This window comes from Geotrypetes seraphini, chromosome 8 (genome assembly GCF_902459505.1).
Source record: "Geotrypetes seraphini chromosome 8, aGeoSer1.1, whole genome shotgun sequence".
NCBI classification, from domain to species: domain Eukaryota; kingdom Metazoa; phylum Chordata; class Amphibia; order Gymnophiona; family Dermophiidae; genus Geotrypetes; species Geotrypetes seraphini.
In genome coordinates, this window is record NC_047091.1 from 150,389,728 (window position 1) to 150,416,226 (window position 26,499).

General features: G+C 40.2%; 1 protein-coding gene across 5 annotated transcripts in view; it reads left to right on the top strand.

The window, feature by feature from the left end:
* Positions 1 to 16,279, top strand: part of SCARB1 (scavenger receptor class B member 1) — a 210,439-nt gene extending 194,160 nt beyond the window's left edge. For 2 of the 5 annotated variants that reach the window (XM_033954981.1, XM_033954978.1), the window contains exons 12-13: positions 267 to 392; positions 13,432 to 13,565. In XM_033954981.1, coding sequence (XP_033810872.1) covers positions 267 to 392 — 126 coding nt within the window. In that variant the 3' untranslated portion in view covers positions 13,432 to 13,565. Of the gene's footprint in view, positions 1 to 266; positions 404 to 13,431 lie in introns of all 5 variants that reach the window. The other 3 variants (XM_033954980.1, XM_033954982.1, XM_033954979.1) reach the window with 2 other exon arrangements.
* Positions 16,280 to 26,499: the final 10,220 nt, after the last annotated feature.

Consider the following 26,499-nt stretch of genomic DNA (forward strand, 5'->3'; position numbering starts at 1 on the left):
CAACAATTTGAAATGTGACTTATTGCTTAAAAATGGGAAAACTTTCTCTGGCACTAAATCAATATTGCTAAAGTGCTACAGATTTGGGACCTGCATTTTAATAACCTAAATTCTACTATACTGAACCACTATTAATGATTAAATGAAAAATGTCAAATGCTTAAATGGTAAACATGAAGCCTTTCTAGTGGCAGCTTTATACGATAGTGTTTTGTTTTTGAGTATAACTTCACCTGATATATAAATTTAGCCTAATTATCTTCTAGGGCAGTGGATTTTTATTTTGGAGTAGTAGTAAAAAACCTAAAGACAATAAAGAGGCCAACCTGGCCATTTCAGAAAATCTGATTCCTGAACCCAATGGGACAATTCTACAAGAAGCCAGTTTGTAGGTGGGTACAAGGTAAAAGTAGAATTTTCTAAAGTTTTAAAAATGTTGCAGTCTGTCAAACTGCGCACTAACTTTCTAGCTTGTACTAATTCTTAGGGTGTTTTATTTTGTCACTTGTTTCCCCCCCTGCAATGGGAAAAAAGGCTGGTGTGGCTATTCTGATTAATAGGCAGTGTTCTGCTGTATTTGGTAATACTCAAGCTGATTCTATGAGTAGATGACTTCATGTTGATATGACTTCAGGAAATGATGCCCTGACGCTTTTTAATATTTATGCTCCTAATTCAAATCAGGCTGAGTTAAAAAAAAAAAAAAACTCCAACAATTAATTCTGTCACTGGCTGCATCTAATTTAATCGTAGTCGAAGACTTCAATGCTGTCATGGATCCATTATTGGATAAACAACCTAGTAAGCAATTAAAATCATTAGGTCTAGATAATCTTGTACATTCATGTGGATTGAAGGATATATGGCGGATTCTTCTTTTTTTTTTTAATTTCTTTATTCTTTTTCAAACTTACATCAAGTGCACAAAAAGAATAACATGAAATACTATCATATAACACTTGAACATCATACATTATATTCTTAATATGTAAATTAATTAAAAACCCTCCCCCTCCCATCTTTCTATACAATCATTAAAACTATCATATTCCTTCAAAATTTCAATTTCACTACATCTTATCTTCCAATTCCCCCACCCCCCTATGTATATTATCAAAGAAAAATGATGCCGGATTCTTCATTTTAATGCTCACAAATTTTCCTTTTCCTCCCACGTTCATAAATCATTTTCAAGAATTGATTATTTTTTGTTTCAGATCATTTAACTCAACAGGTTACAAAAGCCAGCATAGACCCGATCTTTTTGGCGGATCTTGCTGATATTTAGATAAAATATCAGCTCACCGAAAAAGATTATAATAGACTTGTTTGGAGGTTTAATAATACATTGCTTGCAGACTCAAACTTTCTTGAGGAAATTCAAATATAATAAATGAGTATTTTCAACTCAATACCTCGGAGGAAATCTCTTTGGAAACTATAAAGGATGCTTTCAAAGCCACAATGAGAGGGCAAATAATTTCATAATCGGCACATATTAGGAAGCTGTTAAAATTAGAATTTTCTAATTTGGCTCAATCTGTTTTGACCGTGAGTCACAATTGGTCTCGACATGGGAACAAAATACTTTGTAGGCCCTTTTGAAAGCTAAATATAAATATAATGAGATTTCCTCACAATTGGCTAGAAAAGATTTAGTTTCTCAGTAGGTTTATATTATGGAAGCTCAAATAAAGTGGGAAGATTATTGGCTAACTATCTTAAAGTCAAAAAAAGAAAAGTAAAGATTGCGGCCATTAAAGATACGAAAGGTAAAAGTCATACTCAAATTTGAAATGTTTAAAAACAATTTTTGGACTATTACAAAGCTTTATTCAAATAAAGAAATTAAGGAAATAGAATTTCTAAAATTAATTCATGGGCCAAAAATTCCCGAGCATATAAAAGGAAATCTTGAAGCGCCTGTATCACTTAAGGAACTCCAGACAGCATTGAAGTCTCTCAAGAGTGGGATCCGCTCCGGGTAGTGACGGTTTCACAGTGGAGTTTTTCAAATCTTTTCAAAATTTACTATTACCTCATCTTTTAAATTTATATCAATCACAACTGACTAAGGGTTGTATATCAGGTATTAGGGCAGAATCTTTAACCATTGTTTTGCCAAAACCAAATAGAGATACCAAGTTGGTTTCAAATTACAAGCCTATTTCTTTAATTAATGTAGATGTAAAACTCCTTGCTAAGTTATTGGCTCTACGATTAGCCAAAGCTCTCCCTTATATGATCAGTATGCATCAAATGAGTTTCGTTGCTCAAAGATATTCTTCAAATAATACCAGATTTGCATTTCATATGCTAAACTTAGCAAAAACAATGGATGATCCGGCTTTCTCTGTTTCTTTGGATGCAGAGAAGGCCTTTGATCGTGTAGAATGGACTTTCATGTATCAAGCAATGAATTGGTTTGGTATAGGATCCAGATTTATTCAAATGATTCAAACCTTGTATAGTTCCCCTTCTGCCAGATTATATATTAATAATACTTTCTCGGAGTGTTTCTGTCTGCAGCGGGGAGTTAGACAGGGATGTCCCTTATCTCCTTTGCTTTTTGATATTGTTTTGGAATCCTTATTGGCCATTCAGCAGGCAAAGGAGATACAGGGAATTCCATATGCAGGTCAAGATTATAAGGTTTTGGCCTATGCAGATGATATTTTGCTTAATTTGAAGAATCCTGAATCTACCATCCTGTATTTACTGGAACTGATTGATCAATTTGGCAAATTTTCTGGTTACAAAATAAATTGGAGCAAATCAGAGGTTCTTCCACTAAATGTGCATTGTGTAAAAGGTTTATTTGACTCATTCCCTTTCATTTGGAAGGAAGAGGGAATACAATATTTGGGTATTATGATTCAAAGACCTTTGGAAGACTCAATGACAGTAAATGAAAAATCTTTATTGCTGAAAGTTAAAGAAATGTGTGAGCATTGGAACCCACTACATCTTTCTTGGTGGGGGGAGAGTCCAGACCATCAAAATGATGATTTTGCCTGTGGTTTGTTACCAAGTGAGTATGTTACTGGTGTTTTTTCAAAGTTCATTTAATAAGAAATTAAATGGGATTCTTACAAAATTTATTTGGCTGGGTAATAGTGCTGCCCGATTTCAGGAAAAAAAAATTTCAATTCGATTTCAGCCTATTGAATCAATTTTTCGATTCAATTTGATTTTCCTGCCCAATTGTGTGTTTTTTATTCAAACATCCTGGTGGGTTTATTTTATAACCTCTTCATCCCCTTTGCCCTCTCCTACCCACACTGGTCCCGTGGTGTAAACAAAATAAACAAAAAATACTTTTTCTCTCTCTGTTAAATCCTAGCTCACCCTCGCGGTCTAACACTAGCTCTAGAAGGATACACATTTCAAATCTGACATATTGTAATCACAAAACAGAAAATAAATTTTTTTTTCCTACTTTTGTTGTCTGGTCATTTTTCAAATGTTGGTCCTAGGCTCTGGTTGTCTTCTGATCAGGCTCTCCTTTCTCCATGTTAACCATCCATCTTCCATCTCTGTCCTCCCCTTCTGTTTCCCTTTCCTCCCCTGGAGGTCTGGCATCTTTCCTTTTTTTTATCGCCATACCCTCGCAGCTGCAGCGATGGACCCCCACCATCCACAGATCCACCATCATTCCTTTTCTCAACTACCCTTTCATCCAGCATCTCCCTTCTGTGTCCCTGTCCCTATTTTCCTCTCCAGTAGTATCCCCCTTGTATCCCTGTTCCTATGCTCCCTCCATGCCCAGCATCTTATCTCTGTTTTATGTCTCTCCCCATATCCAACTTCTTCTTTCTCTCTTCCTTACTTCCTGTATCCCCTTCCCCAGGTACAGGCTTTCTCCTACTATCTCTCCTGCCATCCTGCACCCTGCCCACCTACTTTTGAGCAATATCTGTCCCTCTTGTACCCTTCCCCTTGTGGTCTTGCATTTCTTTATTTTCTCCATTAGTCCAGCACCTCTCCTCCCCCTCTTTTTGGTTTGATCTCTCTCTTCTCTTCACTTCACCCCAGGTCTGCCATCTCCCCTCTCTTACTCCTTCCTACTCTTCCCTCTACACAAAACGAATGCTAGGAAGTTCTTCTTTACCCAACGTGTGGTGGACACCTGGAATGCGCTTCCAGAGGACGTTATAGGGCAGCGAACGGTACTGGGGTTTAAGAAAGGATTGGACAATTTCCTGCTGGAAAAGGGGATAGAGGGGTATAGATAAAAGATTACTGCACAGGTCCTGGACCTAATGGGCCGCCGCGTGAGCGGACTGCTGGGCACGATGGACTTCAGGTCTGACCCAGCGGAGGCATTTCTTATGTTCTTATGTTCCCCACCACGAAGGCACTCTTCCTTCTCCTTCCTCTGCACAGGCCTGCCTCCCCCCCCACAAGCCTGCATGTTCCCCCAGCTTTGCCGCTTTTACCTTAAGCTAATACAGCAGCCTGCAGGATCGCTGGTGCTATAGCGATCCCTGCAGCTGCCATCGTCCTCAGTGGCACGTTCTCTCTGCCTCAATCCTGACCCTGACGTCAGAGGAGGGGCAGGACCATAGCAGAGAGAACGTGCTGCTGAGGACAGCAGCTGCAGGGATTGCTATAGCACCAGCGATCCTGCAAGCTGCCGTATTAGCTTAAGGTAGGAGAGGGGGGAAAGCTGGGGGAACATGCAGGCCTTTCCGACTGACCCTCCCCCCTCAAGCAGGAGCGGCGGCAGATGGCCAGCAAGAGGCAGTGCTGCTACTCCTGCTTTAGGAAGGCACGTGGGGGAGGCCTATTTTTATTTTTTTTAATCGATTTGAATCGTGAATCGGGCAGCACTACTGGGTAAAACTGCTAGAATAGCTTTAGTATCTTTACAAAAATCGCAATCGATGGGGGGGGAAGGGGGGTAAATATCCGAAATTTTTATAGGTATCATCAAGCCTTCATATTGCGTCCTGAACTCATGGAGAATCTGCCGGATTGGCTGATCTTAGAGAGTCATCTTATGTCCCCATTGCGTTTGAGCCACATTTTGAGTATCAAGCTGCCCAGAATATATAAGGACAATAGTATCCTTATTTCCACCTGGAACACATTAAAATTAATTAATTTAACATCTATTCCAATACAACAATCCAAGATTCAAATTGGCGAGTCTAAGTTCCTCTGGAAACATTGGCTGCAGGCAGGTATATGTACTTTAGATCAGTGGTTCCCAACCCTGTCCTGGAGGAACACCAGGCCAATTGGGTTTTCAGGCTAGCCCTAATGAATATGCATGAAGCAAATTTGCATGCCTATCACTTCCATCATATGCAAATCTCTCTCATGCATATTCATTAGGGCTAGCCTGAAAACCCGATTGGCCTGGTGTTCCTCCAGGACAGGGTTGGGAACCACTGCTTTAGATGATATGATCTCAAATGGGAAAATGCTAAATTTATTACAACTGCAACAATCATTCGGCATCTCAGTTTCAAGCTTTTAAATGGTTGCAGTTGAAACAGGCCATTCAGAAGGGTTTCCTGATTGGCAAAATTAAAAAAATCAGTATAGCTTGCCGGGCCTATGTTTCCAGACAGATTTGCTAGGGCATCAGGCCGCCAAGTGGTATAAATTAATATCTGAATAATAAACCTAAAACTAGCCTAAAAGATATTTGGAGCATTGAGATAAAGCAGCAGATTTCTGCTACTCAATGGCCACGAATTTGGACTTGGAGGATGAGATGTACAGCGTCAGCATCTATGAGACAAACTTGGTTTTTTCTGTTACATAGAGTTTTTTTGGACCCCAGTTTGTTTGCAAAAGTTAGACAATTCAACGTCTTCTTGAAATGGGAACACTGGATCATTTGTTGTTCTATTGTCCCTTGATACTCAACTTTTGGAAATCAATATGGGGACAAATTAATTTGATTTTGGAGTCTTCGATTCTGCTGTCCTATGAGGTGGTAATCTGTGGGACATTGTTGACAACTAAACCTCCATTAGAAAGGTATAAAAGCAGACTCTTTCATTATGACTGGGAAATCTATGCAGATTACCAAAAACTGGAAAAATTGGGACAGGCTTAATTTTTCCTTTTGATGAGCATCTTTGTTTGTTATAAATTTGAAAAAATGAACTCAGAAATATCGTGTCATAATAAGCTATTTAAATTAATATGGGGTCCATTGATGAATTTTGTTAATTTTGATTAGTTGGAGTATGCCTTTATTTCCTATTTGATTTGCACATCCAGGAAGGAAGGGGGGTAATATTTTAGCATTCATTGATTGAATGCAAGTACTGTTTATGACTTTGCTTTTGTTCTCAAATTAGGGAGGGAGAGGGGAAAAATATTTTATAGTATTCTTTGATTGATTGTAAGTGCTGTCTATGACGTTAATTGTATGTATATTTTAATACACTATTCTTGAATTGAAAATTAATAAAGATTCTTTTTTAAAAACCCACAATAGCGGTTTTTAGTGCAGGCCGGCGCACTGAATGCTGTGCGCTGCTCCCAATGCTCATAGGAACTCTTGAATGTCGGGCGCAGAGCATTCAGCGTGCCGGCCTGCACTAAAAATTGCTATCACGGTTTTGTAATAGGGAGCGGGGTTAACTAAAGTAGTTTGCTTAATATAAGACATCCTTCCTGTGCAAGCTTTTTCTTTTTATTCATTTTTTTGTGCTAGCACAAGTGTTACTGTTCATTGCCAGTTTCAGTTGGGAAGTCTTTGACTCAGGAGGGGCACATAGGACTGAATTCTGTATATGGCGTCAGAAAATTGGCTCAGGTTTGTTTTGTTTTTTAACTTGGCGCCAAGTGTTGTTTTTATAAATGGTACTCAGAGATGGGCACCATTTATAGAATAACGCTTGGTGCTGGAATCCATGCCGCATTCTGGGCACAATTTTTACCAAGTAAACCTTGGTGTAAATTCTTGCGCTCAGTTTAGGTGCAGATCTCCCTTATTCTGTAAGGCTGCGCACAAATTCCAGGAACGCACCCGATCAACTTGTGGCCTTCCTGTGGCTGTGCCTCCTTTCAGATCTGCACATAATGTGTTCAAAATTTTAATTAATGCAAGTTAACATCGATTAGTGCCCAAATTATCAACACTAACTGGCTCATTTTAATTTTAAGCAGCATTTATAGAATTAGGGCGGTCAAGGGCTATTCTGTTACCTGGTTCCTATAGCTAGGTGCCTATTCTGTAAAAAGAAATATAGATGCTTAGTTTCCTCTAGGGGCTATTTTCACTAAGCTATGCTAGAGAGCCCTTACGTGAGTCTTTCCCACATGCTAAGCCCATTTCTAGCATACCTGTTAAAATCTTCTTTTTTTTTTTTTCTGTTTGGTCCGTTTATAACCAAGCCCTATTGTTACCATTAGCATGCAGCTGTTTAAATTAATGAATGTGAGAACCCTTACCGCCACCTGCTGAAGAGGTTGTAAAGGTTCCTGCACTAACCCCTGTGTTAACATCCTTGACTTGACTCAGAGTTCAAAGAAGCGTGGGATGTACACAGAGGATCTAGAGTCAGAAAATAATAAATATTGAACTAAGGCCAGTACTGGGCAGACTTGCACGGTCTGTATATAGCTGTTTGGGGGAGGATGGGCTGGAGAGAGCTTCAATGGCTGGGAAGGTGTAGATGGGCTGGAGTAGGTTTTGACGGAGATTTCGGCAGTTGGAACCCAAGCACAGAACCGGGTAGAGCTTTGGATTCTTGCCCAGAAATAGCTAAGAAGAAAAAATTTAAATTGAATCAGGTTGGGCAGACTGGATGGACCATTCGGGTCTTTATCTGTCGTCATCTACTTCACTCTGTCCTCGTTCTTCTTGACTAACCCTGTGTTAACATCCTTGACTTAACTCTTGATCCTCTACAATACTGGCTTTCGCCCCTACACTCCAGAGACTGCCCTTACCAAAGTCTCCAGGGACCTGTTCCTGGCCAGAGCTAAGGGCCTGCACTCTCTCCTCGTTATTTTGATACTGTTAATCACTGCTTACTCCTTGATGTACTGTCCTTGCTTGGATTCTGCGAATCTGTCTTCTCCTGGTTTGCCTCCTACCTCTCCCATTGCACCTTTTAGGGAGGTATTCTGTATAGGACACCGGTCTCAGCAGCTGACTAAGTGGCATCCTATACAGAATTGCGTCTGTCCTAATGGCCAGATGCCTAACTCTGCCTAACCATCCCAATTCTCTAACCGGTGCCCATGTCACAGGCACCGGTTAGACAATCGCATTATCATCAGCTGTTCACGGCAAGGAAATCTCCCTGCTGCGATCAGCTGGGCAACAGTGGCAGGAACCCCCTCCAAGATTTGTCTGCTACAGGAGGGATGCCTAATCCCTCCTGCAGCCACCCCCGAAACAACCTCCCCACCCCAACTGTGATAGGCAGGAGGGATGCCCACTCCCTCCTGCCATTAGACCCCCCCTCAGCCGCCAGGCCCGCCTCATGACAATAGTGGGCCTTCCTCTTCCCGGTGTATCCCAGAATGCTCCATGGAGGGGCCTAAAGCCTGATTGGCCCAGGCACCTAAGCCTCCTGGGCCATCTGGAGTCTTGGGCTTCCTTCCCAGCCTAAAACACCATTAATCAGCTCCTTTTTTTTTTTTTTTTAATGAAACCTGGGATCTGAATAGTGCCAACAACCCTTCACTCTGTTAATGAGAGCTTGCTTTTATTTATTTATTTATGAATCTCGTAACTCGTTGCTCTGGCAAATCCAGCATTCTTCTGATTTCTGCATGTTAGGAAAATGTCTGTTTTCTGCTATGGTTGCAGATTGGCAGCTGCAAGATTTCTTTAGATGAATGACATATGTCTTCATATGCTCATATGAAAGCCAAACTTCCTCAGTGCTGTTCTACAAATATGTACATACTTTACATATTGGGACTGTCATACATGATAGAATATTATGTACATCGCTGCCATTTAGCTATAATCACTTACCCCCCACTCTGGTTGGTGCATATTTATGTTCATAACTGGTTACACTAGTGTTCTATAAAGGCAAATAAGGGGCTGATTTCTATAAATGGTGCCTAAATCGGCCGGTGCTGGCTGTGTGTCAGTCATGCTAAGGCATCGTTTACAGAATTGCAGAAAGCAGCGCCTATGTAAAAACATAGGTGCCGAAGTCATGCTCTGACCATAAAAATGCCCACTTAAGCGTTCGGCACCACTAAGCGCCATGCTATAGGTGCCTATCACCCAATTTAATTTTATTTTTTTTCCAATTATTGAGGCTATTAAGGGTATTTTACCAGTGGTAGGCGCCTAACTTTAGATGCCCTTATAGAATCAGCCCCTACGTACCTACATATAAGTGCAGCATTAGAATACCCCCTACAGCTGGAAGATGATACTTCTTTCATATAACTGTGTTAAACTGTGGTGTTGAGTGAAAATTAAATGAATGCTAAGCACCCTTCATTACGCAGCTAAAATTGCAAGAATACAGCTTTTGATGTCACATTTAAGGGTTCTATAAGGTGGCACCTACTTTTGGTGTAAATGCATAAATGTCTGCATTTTCCATAAATGGCCACTTATAAGATACCAACCAGCTAAGCATGTTGAGTTGCATGGCATGTATGTTCACTGCAGCGATGTGTGGGAGGAGCATGACCGGTGCAAGCAAGCACACACATGCATGGATAATAAAGCTCTACTTTATGCATGCTTGTGCTAAATGTAGACGTGATCATGTACATGAGCTATAGGACTGATATAAGCAGTTGTGCCGTCAATGAAAGCACGTTTTCAGCTGCTTACTGTTCTTCATAAAAACACTAGTGGACAGTAGGTGCCTAGTGTTTATGAAACAACTGTGGCTACCACCTCAACCTAGGCCCCCGGTTATAACATTAGCCTTAGTGCACCAATAGGCTTTTGGTCTAAATATTTTAAACCATCTTGATCTCTTCAAAATCAAAATCACAACTGCCTGGACCACCTTTGAAGGCACCCCAAGCTGCCTAGATGAAGTCCCAGTACACCCCACAGAAGGAGAGTCCATTGCAGCAGACAGAAGATGGACCGACTTTCCAACAGCACAATGGCCTGACCTGAACCAACTCTATAAAAAAATATCACTAAGCAGCATGTGACCTTAATTGCGCCCCTTATCTACTAAAAACCTCCATTCCAAAATGCCAAACTCGCCTCATGCAATGGGTTCAAATACAGCTCACAGAGGGCCAATTCCCAAAGGAGCTCAGTGAGATTATCATCACACAGCCTGACAGAACCTAAGCAAAGACAAGAAGATGCTGGTCATATAACTTGATCTCTCCACAGCATTTGACAGGGTAGATGATACCATACTTCTACAAATACTGGAAGCTACAGGAATCATAGACAGTGTATACACATGATTCCAAGGATTCCTGCAATCTAGAACCTACAAATGGAGAAAAGTCAGAACCTTGGTCCAAACCTTGCGGTGTACCCCAAGGGTCACCACTATCTCCAATGCTTTTCGACCTCTACGTCGCCTCCCTCAAAGCTTAGACAAACTAGGTATAACATCATACAGCTACACAGATGACATCACCATATTCCTTCCTTTCGACCAACCAACTCCCACCACAACAGGAAAACTGCATAAGACATTAGGAACAGTTGAAAAATGGACGTAAGACCACAACCTAAACTGAACAGACAAAAAAAATTCCTATTGCTCGAAAAGGATAAAACTTCAACCATAACTAACATCGAAATGCTAAACTAAACTAACTAAACTAAACTAAACCTTAAGTTTGTATACCGCATCATCTCCACACTCGCAGAGCTCGGCACAGAAATACCATCCAATACCCCATGCAACCTGCCCTAAAACCTCTTGGGATGGTGCTAGACAGATGCTGCACCATGCAACTGCAAAATCGTTCAGAAATCCTTTGCAGTCATAGAAGAAGAAGATGATGGCAGAAAAGGGCTACAGCCCATCAAGTCTGCCCACTCTGCTTACCCACCCCCTGTCTATGCCCTAATGACCCAATTTTCTTATCTTGACCCTCGTAGGGATCCCACATGGGTATCCCATTTATTCTTAAAGTCTGGCATGCTGTCTGCCTCGATCACCTGCACTGGAAGCTTGTTCCAATGATCAACCACTCTCTCTGTGAAGAAATACTTTCTGGTGTCGCCATGAAATTTTCCGCCCCTGAGTTTGAGCGGGTGCCCTCTTGTGGCCGAGGGTCCCTTGAGAAAGAAAATATCATCTTCCACTTCGACACGTCCCGTGAGGTACTTAAATGTTTCGATCATGTCTCCCTCTCCCTACGTTCCTCGAGAGTGTAGAGCTGCAATTTGTTCAGTCTCTCTTCATAAGAGAGACCCTTGAGCCCCGAGATCATCCTGGTGGCCGTCTGCTGAACCGATTCAATTCTGCGCACATCTTTACTGTAATGTGGCCTCCAGAATTGCACACAGCCCTGTACAACGGCATTATGACTTCAGGCTTTCGGCTGACGAAACTTCTATTGATACAACCCAATATCTGCCTTGCCTTAGATGAAGCCTTCTCCACTTGATTGGCAGTTTTCATGTCTGCACTGATGATTACTTCTAAATCTTGTTCTGCTGAAGTCCTAGTTAAAGTTTCTCCGTTCAAGAAGTATGTCCTGTATGGATTTCCGCTTCCGAGGTGCATGACCTTACATTTCTTAGCATTGAAGCCTAGCTGCCAGGTTGAGGACCAACTTTCCAATGTAAGCAGGTCCTGTGCCATATAATTCTGTAAACTGCATTCACTTACTATATTACATAGTTTGGCGTCATCGGCGAATAGTGTTATTTTACCTTGAAGCCCTTGAGTCAGATCCCCTATGAATATGTTGAAAAGGAGTGGACCCAGGACTGAGCCCTGCGGCACTCCACTGGTCACCTCCGATGTTTTAGAGAGGGTACCATTAACCACCACCCTCCGAAGTCTACCACTCAGCCAATCATTGACCCATGCAGTTAGTGTCTCTCCTAACCCCATCGATTCCATCTTGCTTAGCAACCTGCAGTGTGGGACACTGTCAAAAGCTTTAGTGAAGTCCAGGTACACGACATCCAAAGACTCTCCCAAGTCCAACTTTCTTGTTACCCAGTCAAAGAAGCTGATGAGATTGGATTGGCAGGACCTACCCTTGGTGAATCCATGCTGACTAGGATCCCGAAGATTCCCTTCATTCAAGATCGTGTCCAATTATTCGATAGGGAGCAATTTCGACTTATGGTCTAGTCTCTAGGCCTGAGACTTCTAGACTACTGCACCATTCTTTACCTAACATGGCCCTCAGACTGATTTATTCACTAAGCAAATATGATCGCATTACCACCACATACCTAGACACACATTGGCTCCCAATGCAAGCACGAATATTATTCAAAATTTACTGTCTATATATTCAAAGCCCTGACTGGCGCTACCACTTCCTATCTGAACGCTCGCCTTATCCGGAACAACTCAACCAGGCAAAGAACAACACACTCCCCCCCCCCCCAAAAAAAAAAAAAATAAATAAAAAATCAAAGACACTCAGCGCAAGATGATTTACAATGGTCTACTAGCAACTCAGGCAGTGAAACTAGACCACCACCTCTCCTACTTACTGATAACAACGCCTTATTACAAAACCCTCCGAAGAGAAATAAAGACCCTGCTATTCAGGAAATTTGTCAAGACAAACTGAAGCTGTACTTAATTATCCCTGCTGTTGTAAATTTCTGAATAAGTCAGTCTTGTAATTAGTACCTGTGATCCTGTAATTCTCCGGGCAATGTCCAGATTACTCTTTTTGCAATCCACCCAGAACTGCAAGGTTAAGGCAGAATAAAAGTCACAAATGCAACGTCTGGTGTTGTGAGCCTTTAGTAGATAGATGGGGTTAATGCTTAAGAATTAAGACCCTTGTTCCTCAAAAGAGCACTGGGGGGTTTAGAAAGGAGTGACTTGCTGAGAAATTCTGCTTCCTCTAACCCAAGCTGTGACACCTTTTTCTTAAGAATCAATTTGAACATTGAACCATAGTTAAATTCAAGATGGGATTTCACCTGACTAGATTTTTGCAGTGATCCACTGTGCATATCTCTTCTCCCAGTAGACTCAACTTCCCCCAGCCTCTTCATCTCAAGACTGTCATCTCCTAACTAATCTGACATTATTAATCTTGCTTCACACAATGTAACCCTTCTTGCTGTAAGCTGCAACGATTCCCCATTGAAAATTTTGGGATATAAGAAATTGTATTGTATATTAATGTAACTGCAGGCTATTCCATTAAAATCAGACGAAAAAGGATATTTAATATTTTTTTTAAAACCCTTCACTATTGTGCTAAATAAAAATCAGGTTTTATGTACTGTGTGTTTTTTAATTTTGGTATTTGGATTTGTCAATAACCTGTTCCAATTTTATTTTAATGCAGAGATGCTGTGAGATGATACCAAAAAGCAAAATACAACAGAACAAATCCCCTCCATGTTTAGAGAGAACACCACTTCTCCAGGATCACCTTCTTACCACTGATTGTTGAACTCCCTAAACCTTGATGATCCAACTTTGCCCGATTCGTATATTGACATAGCCTTAGGGTTTCTGTGACAACCAGGGAGGCTCAGGGAATTAAGCTAAGCAAGGTCTACCAAAGAAAGGCATATATTTAACATGGAGATGGTGGAAAATAAAGAACTCTGTACTTGCAAGACCTCAAAAGAGAATGGAGGACCTAGCTTTCCTACCGAGCTTTTCAAAGACCATGGCAAGAAGGGTATGAAATAAATGTAAAACACTTGTGCAACCAAGCAATAAGAGTAAGGATTTGAGATGCTACTATAACACATATATCTACATATGCAGCACTCAACTGATCCATTTTTTGATGGGTCAAAGCAACATTTTGAGCTGTAGCCTCTGGTTTTTTATTCTAGTCAGCCAAATATGTTGATTTAGTGATGGTGCAGTTTAGAGGTTTGTTATCATGGTTCTGTAGTTACTGATTCCCATCGAAGATGAGCAAGGGGAGACATAGAACGGTCATGGTTATATCTCTTGCTCCTTAATCACAAGGTCTCCTACACCCAGTAAAGCTGCCTTTTTGTCTTCCAAGGGGCCTGTGTACTAAAGATATCTATGGAAAAAAGTGCTTAGGACATGAACCCTAAATTTTCAATATAAAACAAACCTTTTGTAAACTATGGAATATTTGTATTTACCAAAACGTACCCCAAATACAGTAACAAGCACAGAGAAGCCAAGTCTGGCATAAACATATACATATAGACATAGAGAAAAAGACCTCAGATAGGTACTCCCACATGGTACTAATTGCATTTATGAGTGGAGACCAAACATACCATCAGTCAGAAAAAAATCCACAACTTTCAAAATCTGTACTTTTTTAGAACCGGAAAACTTAACCATAGAAAATCAACTTTTTCACTCATCTCTTTGCTGGTCATTTGGATAGCCAAGTTCTTCATTCACCATTCTTTGAATAATAGGTCTGACAGGGAATCCTTGTTTTGCTTCCACTGTGTCAGGGGGAAGCTGGTGCACTCAGGTCACAGCAAGGATAAAATGGCGCTAGGGAAATATGTCAACATTTCAAAATGTCCCATGAGTCTTCTTATTATACTCCAACCAGTCACAAGCGGAACTCTATATCATCCACACCAATCTGACCATTCTAAGTGTATATTCAATCCTTTGGGATCTATTGTTTGCAGCAAAAAAATCCACTTCTGCTCACTTTGTCTTGGAATTCTTTTCAAATTAACCCAACGTATTGAAGGCTGAACTTAAATTATAATACTATACTTCGAAGGGATGCAAATGGATGAGAATACTGAAGGTATTGGGTAATGAGCCATCAAAGGAGCCTTCACTCTACTAGTGTGCCAACTGGAATGATGTTCTGTTATCTGATTCCTCAAAGTTCTTGATGTCTGCCCGACATAAGAAAGATCACATGGGTATTGAATTAAATAGATCACACCTCTTGAATCGCATGTTGTATCATTTCTTAGTTCATTTGTTCTACCTGTCCTCCTTGAATAATAAGTGGCATCACTTTACATACTGTACAATTCCCACACTATTTATGACCACGATTTAAAGCTATCCATCTTTTTGCCTTTATGTCCGTTTTGCTCAATTGATCACTCAAATTTAAATTTCCTTGTAAAGAGAACATTCTCCCATCTTCAAACATCTGCTTTTAAAATGAGCAAAATATCTTTAATCACCGTACCTAAATGATCTGATCTCGGAATGTATTTCAAAACAAAGGGTAATACATTCTCACTCTGTTTCCTAGACTGATACTGTAGCAAAGACTCCCAGGGGTTGAAAATAAATTCTCTCAATAAATTTATGATAGTTAAACATCCAAAAAAGTCATCACATTATCACTATGGTAGAAATGAATAAGAAGTTTCAAACAGTCCATTCAAAAATCAGGTTAGAAATTCTTTAGACTTGCCTCTCGATACCTTGTTGACAGGCTTGATATAGTGTCGCAGAAGAATAGTAGGAAATCACGTGCTCTATTTCAGTTTCCTTTGGTTACGGGCTGTAAAAGTAAGAAATACCATGAACACATTCTTGCTTATCAAGCGGCGTATTATGATAAAGACTTCCGACCATTGTTGGATCTATTTCATATGAACATTTTGGAAAGTTGTTGAAAACCTTTCTCTTCTCTAAATTTTTTATTAACTAGATATTCTTGCATTTTTTTACAACATTCTCTTGTTTTTTCTTTAATATAATCTTTTGTTAACCACATTGAACTCATGGCTATGTGGTTTAGAAATTTGCTGTTATGTTTATTTCATTTCTCCAGTATGCATCCATTTGCTCAATTCCTGATGAACTGAGTGTATAGATTTAAAGCAGAGCAAATTTAAGTTCAAAGAAATTTAAATTTGAGTGATCAATTAAGTAAAGCGGACATATGGACAAATAGATGGATATCCTTAAATTTTGGTCATAAAAAGATGTGGGAATTTTGTACAGTATGTCCAAGGATGGCGGATGCTACTTATTCTAGGAGAAAAGGTAGAATATATGAACTGAGAAGTGATATGACATGCAAGTCAAGAGATGTGATCTTTGTCAGGCAGACATCAAGAGCTTTGAGGACTTGGATAATAGAACTAAACTAAAACTTCGTTTTATAGACCGTGTCATCAACCAAGAGGAGCTCGACTCAGTTTACAATAATATAAAACATAATTACATAAATTTGACAAGAAAAAGTAGACTGAAATACAGTAGCTAATTTCCAAAATGTTTAGCAAACAAAAAAGTTTTCAGAACTTTCCAGAATAAAGTAAAAGAACCTAAACTTCTTATATAAGTGGTAAAGCATTCCAAAATTCTGTTAATTTAAAAGCAAAAGAATAACTAAATCTCTTAAGGTTCTGTTTTTATCACTGAGAGAAGGAAATGTAAGTTTTAATTTTTGAGAACTTCTGGCAAGATGAGATCTATGAACATTCCAGTCTAAAGGAATCAAAGTGGCAAAAATGCCAAATAGGATCTTAAATGCAATACAAATGCACTAATTGAATTCCGAGATACAGTGGAAGCCAATGCAATCCTTGATCAGAGGGGTTACGTTATCAAATTTACTCTTACCGAAGATAAGTTTAGCTGCAGTGTTCTGTATTAATTGAAGTCTCTGCAGACTGACCTTTGAAAGACCCCAAATACACTGAATTGCAGTAATCCAGCCTTAACAAAATGATTGATTGAACCAATACAGAGAAGTGTTGGTGAAAAAGTGCTCTCACTCTTCTCAGAGCACAGAGATTTAAATAAACACTTTTTAATAAGCGAGTTTAGTTGGTCCTTAAATGTAAGTGAAGAATCGATAACAATACCTAGTATTAATGAGGGCTAAACTCAATTTGCAAGATTCTTCCTAAGTCTAAGATCACAGCAGAAGGGGAGAGAATCTAACTTTGGGGCAAGCCATAAAATACTTTAGTCTTTGCAGCATTTAATTTCATCTGGACCATTGTTGCCCAGGACTAAAATTTGGTAATACAATGGTTAATATTGCATACCAGTAGAGTGGAGGCTCCTGTGTTGGCTCAATTACCTTCTGTATTCTCATTCATTTGAATCCCTACAATGTATAGTGTTGGAACAACGTTCAACCTTCAATATGTTGGGGTAATTTGAAAAGGAATTCTAGGACAACTTGAGCAGAAGTGGATTTTTTTTTTTGCTGCAGAGTCCAATTATACATTTAGAATGGTCAGCGTTCTTCTGATTGTGTGGATGATGATGTAGAGTTCCATTTTGTGATTAGTTGTAATGTAATGAGAAGGCTCATGGGAAATTCTGAAATGTTGGCTTAATCCTTGCTGTGTCCCTGAGTGCAGGAGCTTCCCCCTGATACTAGGGAAGTGAAAAATGGATATCCCTGTTGGGGTTATTTTTCATAGAATGGTGAATGAAAACTTTGGATTTCCAAAATGACTAAGACCAGCAAAGAAAAGTGAAAATGTTGATTTTTCTATGGTTAAGATTACCTGTTCTAAAATGTGCAGATTTTTTTTCCATGTTTGATTAGTTAACTTTCAGACTGATGATATATGTTTGGTTCCTGCTTATAAATACAATTGGCATCAGGTGGGAGTGCCTATCTCTGAGGACTCTCTGTTCTCTATATATGTTTATACCAGACTTCTTCTTTTTTGTTTGTTTAGTACAGAGGCATATACCTGGTATTAACATGAGTAGAGCCAGTGATAATCAAATGGTTTTTTTTTCCTACTTTTGTTAACATTTTGTCTAAAATTTAGCTGGCCTAATTGTGGTTTAGTGACTATGCAGTTGGCTCCTTAAGAAACTGACTTACTTTGAGCTGGATATGGTGAATGATTTGACTGGCTTCTGAAATTTTAATAATTTTTTGCATGTTGAGTTGGGAATAATACCAATGGCGTCACAAAATTTTTTATCATCTCGGGAAGAACAGGAGGACAATCTTCCACAGCCAACAAAGCAGAAAAAGAAACGGTGGAGGAGACAAAAAATATACCATAAACCAAAAGTGCTCAAATGTCTTTTATTAAAAAGATGTTTAATCATTTGACCTTTCTAGAAGATTCATGAGCGGCACATTCCTTCAGTTTCGCAAATTATGGAACTTTCCATTGTTGGCACAATGTGCTATTTTGGTTGATTTCAGATTACTAGGCATTTTTCCACTTTCCCATTTTTCTGACCATTTGATAAGTTAATCTTCGATGCCATTATGCAGGTCATTCAGATGAAAGGGCGGTCAGTGTCACATGAAAGATTTGTATTAAAGGACATTTGAGCACTTTGGTCTATTTATCTTTGTCTACTCTGCTTTTTTTTTCCCTATAATAATCATCTCTGCATTTTTAATCATTGCACAAGTATTTTGAAAGTGTCTATAAAGAAATGTCAGAAAAACTTAAAAGAAAAAAGTTACAATTATGCATCCACACTAATCGAGTGAAAATGAGCATTTTTCATGACTGGTAAGTATATTTCAGTCACTTTTTAAAGTGGATGCTTTAAATATAGCTCTGTTTTTTTAGTCTTTGTATGGACACTTTTTTCAAAATTCTTTTTAACAATGATTAAAACTTCTGTGATGCTGTTAGTGCTGTTTTCACCTCAATATTATGAGCACACAAACTTTCTCATATCTATGCTAAATAGATTTAAATTGGTTTGCGAAAGTTCTTTTTTGATTTCTAAAACTTCCTTGGCTGATACTGGATCAGACAGAATTTGAATGAGTTTTTTATTTTAGAAGCTGTATTCACACTTTACATGTGTAAAAGCTGGCATTTTCACATGTAGTGTGTGTGTTTGTGTGCAAACATGGATTTCAGAAAGACACTATTTACATGTGGTGGATCCCCAATAGGCAGAGACTTCAATGGGCTGTATTTTGGAAAGGACTAAAATCAACATATGTATGCCCCATTTCACAAAAGGACTATATATATTGGATGAAAAAGTTCAAGGTTGGCTTTAGCTTTCATGATGTTCTGCCCCAATCTCCACTTTAGAGAATGACACGGTGACAAAATTAATTACTGTTCCCGTCCCTGTGGTTAACTGCGGGAAACCATCCAATGTCATTCTTTACTGTGTATCTTGACCTCAATCCTTCTACACCAGCATTCTTCAATGCAAGGCTTGAGGGTCAGTGGATGTGCCCATTCATATGATTCTTATGTGAGCCAAGTATAGGATCATGAACCCCTTGTGACATCACTGAGGTTGACTCTTAGGCATTGGTGGAATGAGGTATTATGATGTCACAATATCTGCTCTGGATTACCAGAGACTCATTCTTTAGTGTCTTATCTCAATTTCAGTCCCTACACCAGCATTCTTCATGCAAGGCTTTTTAGGGTTAATGGTTATGCCCATCCATACTCTGATTTGTACCCTCTCTCCTTAAAGAATGATATGGAGATGGTTTCCCATGGTTATCCATGGGAGACGTGATTAATTTTGTCAGTGTCCTCTGTCACACTGCCACCTCCTTGTAGAAACTGCTGGGTCCATGCATGTATGTTTGTAAAATAGATTTTCCCATTGCACATGTCAGGCTCTGCTGCAGCAGATATTTTTCCTAAAATACCAGCAGAATTGAACACTCCCAACCTGGCTGTCTCAAATCCAATTGTTCTTTAAAATGGGGCTTCACATGGGTGAACAATCTCTAGGATTGTGGGGTTATAGGCAAGGATTCTTAAACCCAGTCCCCAGCCATATGCAGCCAGTCGGAGTTTCATGATATCTGTGTTGGTGTTTGCATGCATTGCCTTCATTATATGCAAATTTTTCCCATGTGGAACCATTGTGGGTATCCTCTTGGTTGTGTGTATTCTGAGGACTGGGTTGAGAACCTCTAATCTATACCCCACAATCCTAGAGATTTATATAACGAAAGCAGTGCATGCAAATTTCTCTTGCCCATAAGTCACTGTGGGTATCCTGAGGACTGGATTGAAATACAGAAAGAGAAGGAGCTTTTGAACATTGAATTGGTTTATAGTATTTTTCCTTCTGTGTGAAAGACTGATCTGACCTGTTAGAAGTACAAGATGCAGACAAAATTTATTATGAACAAATAAACAAATTGTAGTGGACAAACGGAATGTGCGGCTGAAAAAAGCTAAGGCCTTCTGCTGCCTTAGCTTTTTTTCAGCCACACATTCCATTTTGTGTGCTATCCGTATACAGATCAGGCCTATTTGTTGTGTTTATTTGTCCACCACCTTTTTATGGGACCCCTGAGGAAGACAGTGTTGTTCGAAAACACAGACCGTGTCGGGTCCCATATTGCTATAAGTGGCTTACTTGTGCACAACAATTTGTTTATTTGTTCATAATAAATTTTGTCTGCATCTTGTACACCTGTCTGCAGTCTTTTCCTTTGTCCTTGGTTTTATCATTCGTCACTGCAGATTTATTGTCTCTGTTAAGAGAAGTTCAAACAAAAGGTTGACCTTTGATGCTCCACAGAAATGAAAATCTGACAAAAAACCAAAATCGCTGTGGAGAAGATGATGTTCAAGATGCAGGCTTTATTAAAAGTACAGTCCAATAATCCACCATAAAGCAATACCTAGCACCCAAATTGTTGGGGATCTATGGACACAACATGGGTCTGTGTTTCGACAAAACTGTCTTCCTCAGAGGTCCCTGAAGGTTCTGATACAACAACTTGTGAATCAAAGGCCTAAAAATGAGTTGTATCGGGACCTTCAGGGACCCCTGAGGAAGACAGGAAACATAGACCGTGTTGGGTCTATAGTCCCCAATTGATTTGGGTGCTAGGTATTTCTTTATGTTGATTATTGGATTGTACTTTTATAAAGCCTGCATCTTGAACATCATCTTCTCCACAGCGTTTCTGGTTTTGCTTCTGTTAAGAGAAGTTATAGTGATCACTCAGAACCAGCATTACCGCTACTGGACTTTAGTTCTTTTTTTTTTTTTTAGTTCACTATTTTTATTGAATTATTTGTAAGAATGGAAAAAAAACCCCAGTACAGTGGATAACTGATTCGCGATTCGAATCGATTTGGTTTGGCAAAAAAAAAATCAAACTCACCAATTCAAGTCGGCCCCGAGACCTGTTCATGCTTTCCCTCTGCCACTGCCGCCCACGGTAGTTACATCAGAAGGATTTGGGAGCACCAAGCGGAACCTCCTGCTGGCTCTCTCCTTCAAGCCACGAAAGCATTTCTTCTCTCCTACCTGCGATTCCACAGTGTAAGTTTGAGAATCGGGCAGAGGAGCTGGGGAAGCTGAGAATCGGGGAGGGGGGCTGGGGAAGCTGAGAATCGGGGAGGGGGGCTGGGCAAGCTGAGCATCTGGTAGGGAGCTGGGGATGATTTGCTTTGGGGAAGCTGTGAATACCATTTCTAACTAATTTTACAGCATGTTATAGTTTGGATGTTTCTATTTTTTGACATATTGCCTTGGTTAAATAAATGTTTAAATTAAAAATGCTGTGTCATTGAAGTGAATCGAATCAAAAAATTGATTCAACAGGGTGAATCGAATCATAAATTTTTTTCCCTGAATTGGGCAGCACTAATAAGTAACAATAATCAGGATGCTCAGCAGATAAATTTAATATACACAAGATAGGTCTGGAATTTGGATATGTCAAAATGAAAGATGCTTTAAGAGGCTACTTGAGTTCCATTCAAATAATTGTCAATGGGAGACCAATATACGGCGACTGGATCCGGATGAGAGAGGATAAAGTTTTTTCAGAAATACTGTATACTGCTCATATCTCTTATATAAGCATAGTGATTCCACCAAAAGGTGTAATCCAATAGAGAAGCAGATTTCCAATTTTGTAACAACCAACTGATAAAATCTCAACCAACTAAATTGCTGGACTTTAGTTCTATAAACAGAAAAAATTTTAAAGGTCCACTGGTAACTTTTACTTCCTGGAAGCCTTTATTTCGAAGTTGAGTTTAATCAGCTCATTCGTGTCCAAGTTTGGCACACATGCCTATCTGCTGGGTAGAAAACTTGAACATGAACTTGAGCCAAAGATAACCAAGCTTCAGCTGTGTTTTTGTAGGCCAGCTTTTGAAAGACCAAAGGTACTGCTGTCCAGTTACCAGTTTCTGAATAACCTATGCTGTTTTGTATAGCATGCATTGCAGACAGTACCCCATAAGCTTTTCTGCTTGGAAGGGGGGGGGGGTCACTATGCAAATATTTTCCATAAATGCCATGTGTTCCCAAAGTGTTTTAGTTCAGCACTGGAATGTTTGCACATTTCAGGCTATTTTAAGCTTTTTGACCTGCACAGGCTCCCTTTCTGCTTAAAAAAACATTTTTAGTATAATACCTCGGGCTTCTTTAGGGAATGAAGGCAATCTTTTCAACAATGTACATCTGACTTTAAATTGTTTTTAATAACCTCTGAAATTCCATACTAAATATACTACACTATGAAAATGTATTAGCTTTATTCCCAGAAAGAACTTTTGTGGGAGGGTCAACATTTTCAGTAGGAATGTACACAGGATAAAATCCTTCTGGTTTAGGCCTTAAATAAACATGCATTATTAATTTTAATAACATATATTAAACTACAAACCTACATGTAAATTTGTAGGTTAAAGTACAGTAAAGCAATAAAATCATCTCCCATCTTTCAGGAAAAAAAACCTTTCCTTTCGAAGAAAAAAGTAGGGAGAAAACTTTCATGCTGAGGCCTAATGACGCGTATGACTGATCCTTTTGTTATAAGAAAAGGAAATTAAGGACAAAGGGTTGTGGTTCTAAAGGTTTTGAAAAACATTTTTGCAAGAGCACATGAGGTGGTGGACACAGATCAAGTTTGCCAGGACAAATATTGGAACAAGTTAGAGGTTGCAGTATTAGTTATTTATGGAAGAGTACTTTTTAAATTTTGAAAACTTAAAAGCTTTGAAGGGGTCGGTGATGAAATGGTGTATAAATCCCTAGCGATTATGGAAGGCTGAATCGTAATTGGTAACGCCACTGAGATCCCCGAAGAGATTTAAATAGTGAAAGTTGGTTTATGCTAATTATATGATTTGATAACTGGATCATCTTTAGGAGCATATGTTAAACAGCCAATACGTTTGTATTTATAAAATAGGCATCCTGTAATTCTACTTTTTAGGTTGTGCATCTAAATCCACCATCTGTTTCTGGACACTTTATACAATGTTTTCTACATGTATTCCAACAGATCCATCAGGGGTCTGGCCTTCCTTTGTCACACTGTCCACTGGATACTTCTCGGGGGCCATTCATAAGGGTTTAGGTGCTGTCCTAGCAGCAGAGCGTTAGAATCCACAGCGAGCAGGAGGGACAGGGTGAGGCAATATAGATCCAATTTGTCATTTGTTTTTTTGTTAAATACCGTGTACCTTCAGCATGAGGGAATTTTTGCTTCCTGAAAATGTTTTTAAAGCTTTAAGAATTCATTTGTAACGTGCACCTAGGGCTCCTTTTAACTATGCTGCGGTAGCATTTTTTAGCACGTGCTGCAGATTAGCGCGTGCTAACCCCTGCGCTACATGGAAAAACTAACGCCATGCTCAATGGAGGTGCTAGCGTCTAGCCTGCGCAGCATTGTCGTGCGCTCTTATAGAGCGTGTTAAATCCGCATAGCGCAGTTGAGTAAAAGGTAGCTCCTAGTGTCAGGACTGGGTAGATCTGCATGGAAGGTAAATGTCCACGAGCCAACTCTAGGAGTCTGCCTTGACTACCTCTGATACTATCCATACATTTCATATGAACCTGGGTTAGTGCCAAACTGTTCTCTTTCCCCCTCGATCCCTTAATTTTGCCCTTCCTCTCTCCATCTGATTTTGTAATTTGATGCATTCTGCCATACCAAATGTGAAATTTTGTATATGTCTACAAGATTTTGTCAACTGCCTAAAAAAAAGTTCTTGATAAATTTATACTAAAACAAAGGGCTTGGAGTGTTGTTGTTTTTTCCTTGTGAAAAGCTTGTATGTTGCTGAGTGTTGAAGCCTGATCTGGGTGTTTAGCCACCAGGGGAGGGGATCTAGGCCCCTCCGTTGTGGACTCAAAATCCCCTCCTAAATTGTGGCATTGAATGCATGGCCGATGGCAATGCTGGAGACTTGTCAGCCAAAGAGATTCACTGCCTGAGCCCCATGTCCATGATGCTTGAGCAGCAGGAAATCATTGGGGTGATTTAGCCACTGATGCTGTCATGTCTGCCCTATGCAGAAATGCTAGTGTCAGGTGGCTGCAGGGCTGCATAGACATTCTTACTGGTCAGCCAGCATGGGCAGGGGCCTCTGGCAGAGGATCACTTGGCTGGCAGGGCTTGGGGGTTCATAGACAATGGCGCGAAAGACACAGGCGCGCATCGACAACTGAGCGCAAGACGGAGGCGCGCGCCGAAGAAAATTACAGTTTTTTAGGGGCTCCAGCAGGGGGTTTTTGTTGGGGGAACCCTCCCCACTTTACTTAATAGACATCGCGCCGACGTTATGTGGGGTTTGGGGGGTTGTAACCCTCCACATTTTTACTGTAAACTTAACTTTTTCCCTAAAAACAGGGAAAAAGTTAAGTTTTCAGTAAAATGTGGGGGGTTACAACCCCCCACAACGCCCCCACAAAGCGGCGCGATGTCTATTAAGTAAAGTGGGGGGGTTCCCCCTCATGCCCCCCGTCGGAGCCCTAAAAACAGTAATTTTGAGCGGCGCGCGCCTCCACACTGCGCTCAATTGGGCGCGCCTTTGTCCCGGTGCGCTTTTGACCTGACACCGGGCTTGGGTATCCCTGCCAGCAAAGATATGATGTAGTGGGGGGGGAGGAGAATGCTTTACCTTATTAAGCCCCCCCCCCCCTCGCCATACACACAATGTTCTAGTTATGCTCCTGGCTTGAAGTCTTGGCTTGTTTCTTCCATATTCACTCTGTGTCTTTTGAGGTGATTTTAGGACTAGCCACCATTTACACTTGTATAGTGGCTGTGCAGGTTTTTAGAGAATTTACAGGTGTAAACCTGTGGCACCCAGTTTTAAAAAGGAGATCTTTTGGGGGATGGTTTGCACAGGCCTGACAAATGTTTATTTCTTATTTTGCAATACAAATACATGTCCACTTAGATAATTTGACCATCAGCGTTTGCACATTCTCTGAGGCAAACAAAACTGTGAGCTAGCTCTTGACTTCACTTACAATTTGGAGGAGTGATTAAATGGGAGACAGTTAAGCCCAACTAATCCCAATAAAGCACCTCAGCAGCATATACATGCAATTGAATTTAATAGCTTCCTCTCCTCTTTAGGCTTTCCCCCCACCACACTCTCCCCAACCCACGAAAAAGGCCACACACTAGACCTCATCAATTTTCTAGATCTCACTAACCACAAAACCTCAACATTCGCTGGGAAATTGTCCCCTGGTCCGACCACTTCCTAGGGGCTTTCTGTCTCCCAATCTTCATGTCACATTTTGGGCCCCCATCCCGCACCTCAAATTCTATTACCTTCCGAAAAAAAAATCTCGAGTAATCTGTTCTGGACCAATTTTCTTGACAAATTTTCCCCCATCCCTAAACCAGCAGAACCAGAAACTAACTGGCAAAACTGGGTCGCCCTCTCAGGAGTCCACCTTCCATTCCCTCGCCCCCTCTCTCCACTAAAACCATCTCCTATTCCTGTAGGCCACTTGGTACCTCCCATACCACAGAGAACTGAAATAGAAATGGAGCTCTGGAACGAAAATGGAAAAAATCTAAATCCCCTACAGACAGACACTCCTGGAGGGTCAATATTAAATTCTACAATACTGGTCTAAAAAAAGCAAGGAAAAACTTCTACAGTGACAAAATCTCCAAATCCAACAACCAGAGTAGCACATTATTTAACATCTGCCATTCCTTAACCTCCAAAAATGACTCCATCCTCCCCTTCAGCTGATTTCTCTAGCAAAGTTCTTCAGCGATAAGATCGCCACCTTGAGGCATTCCTTCCCACCTGCAATCTCCTACAAATCTTTTATTCCAATTGACCCCAACCCTATCCCAATAGACTCCTACCCCATCCCAGCCGACAGATCCTGGTCTTCCTTCGAACTAGTTTCTGAATCCCTGGTCCATAATCTCTGCCTCAAATTGAAATCTGCAACTGTACCTTGGATCTATTCCCCCGCCTACCTTTACGAGAACACTCCCCCTCAGGCCATCTCATCTCTTACCATTCTCATAAATTCTGCCCTCCTTTCGGGTCTATTCTCCCCAGAAATGGGCCATATCTCCTTAACCCCACTACTGAAAAAAACCTGATCTAGACCCCTCCACACCATCCAGCTACCGTCCAATAGCAAACATTCCTCTCCTTACCAAGATGCTAGAAATCCATCATATCCACTTAACTATATTCCTACCTTGAAAAATTTCACCATTCTTCTACCCTACCAATACGGCTTTCCG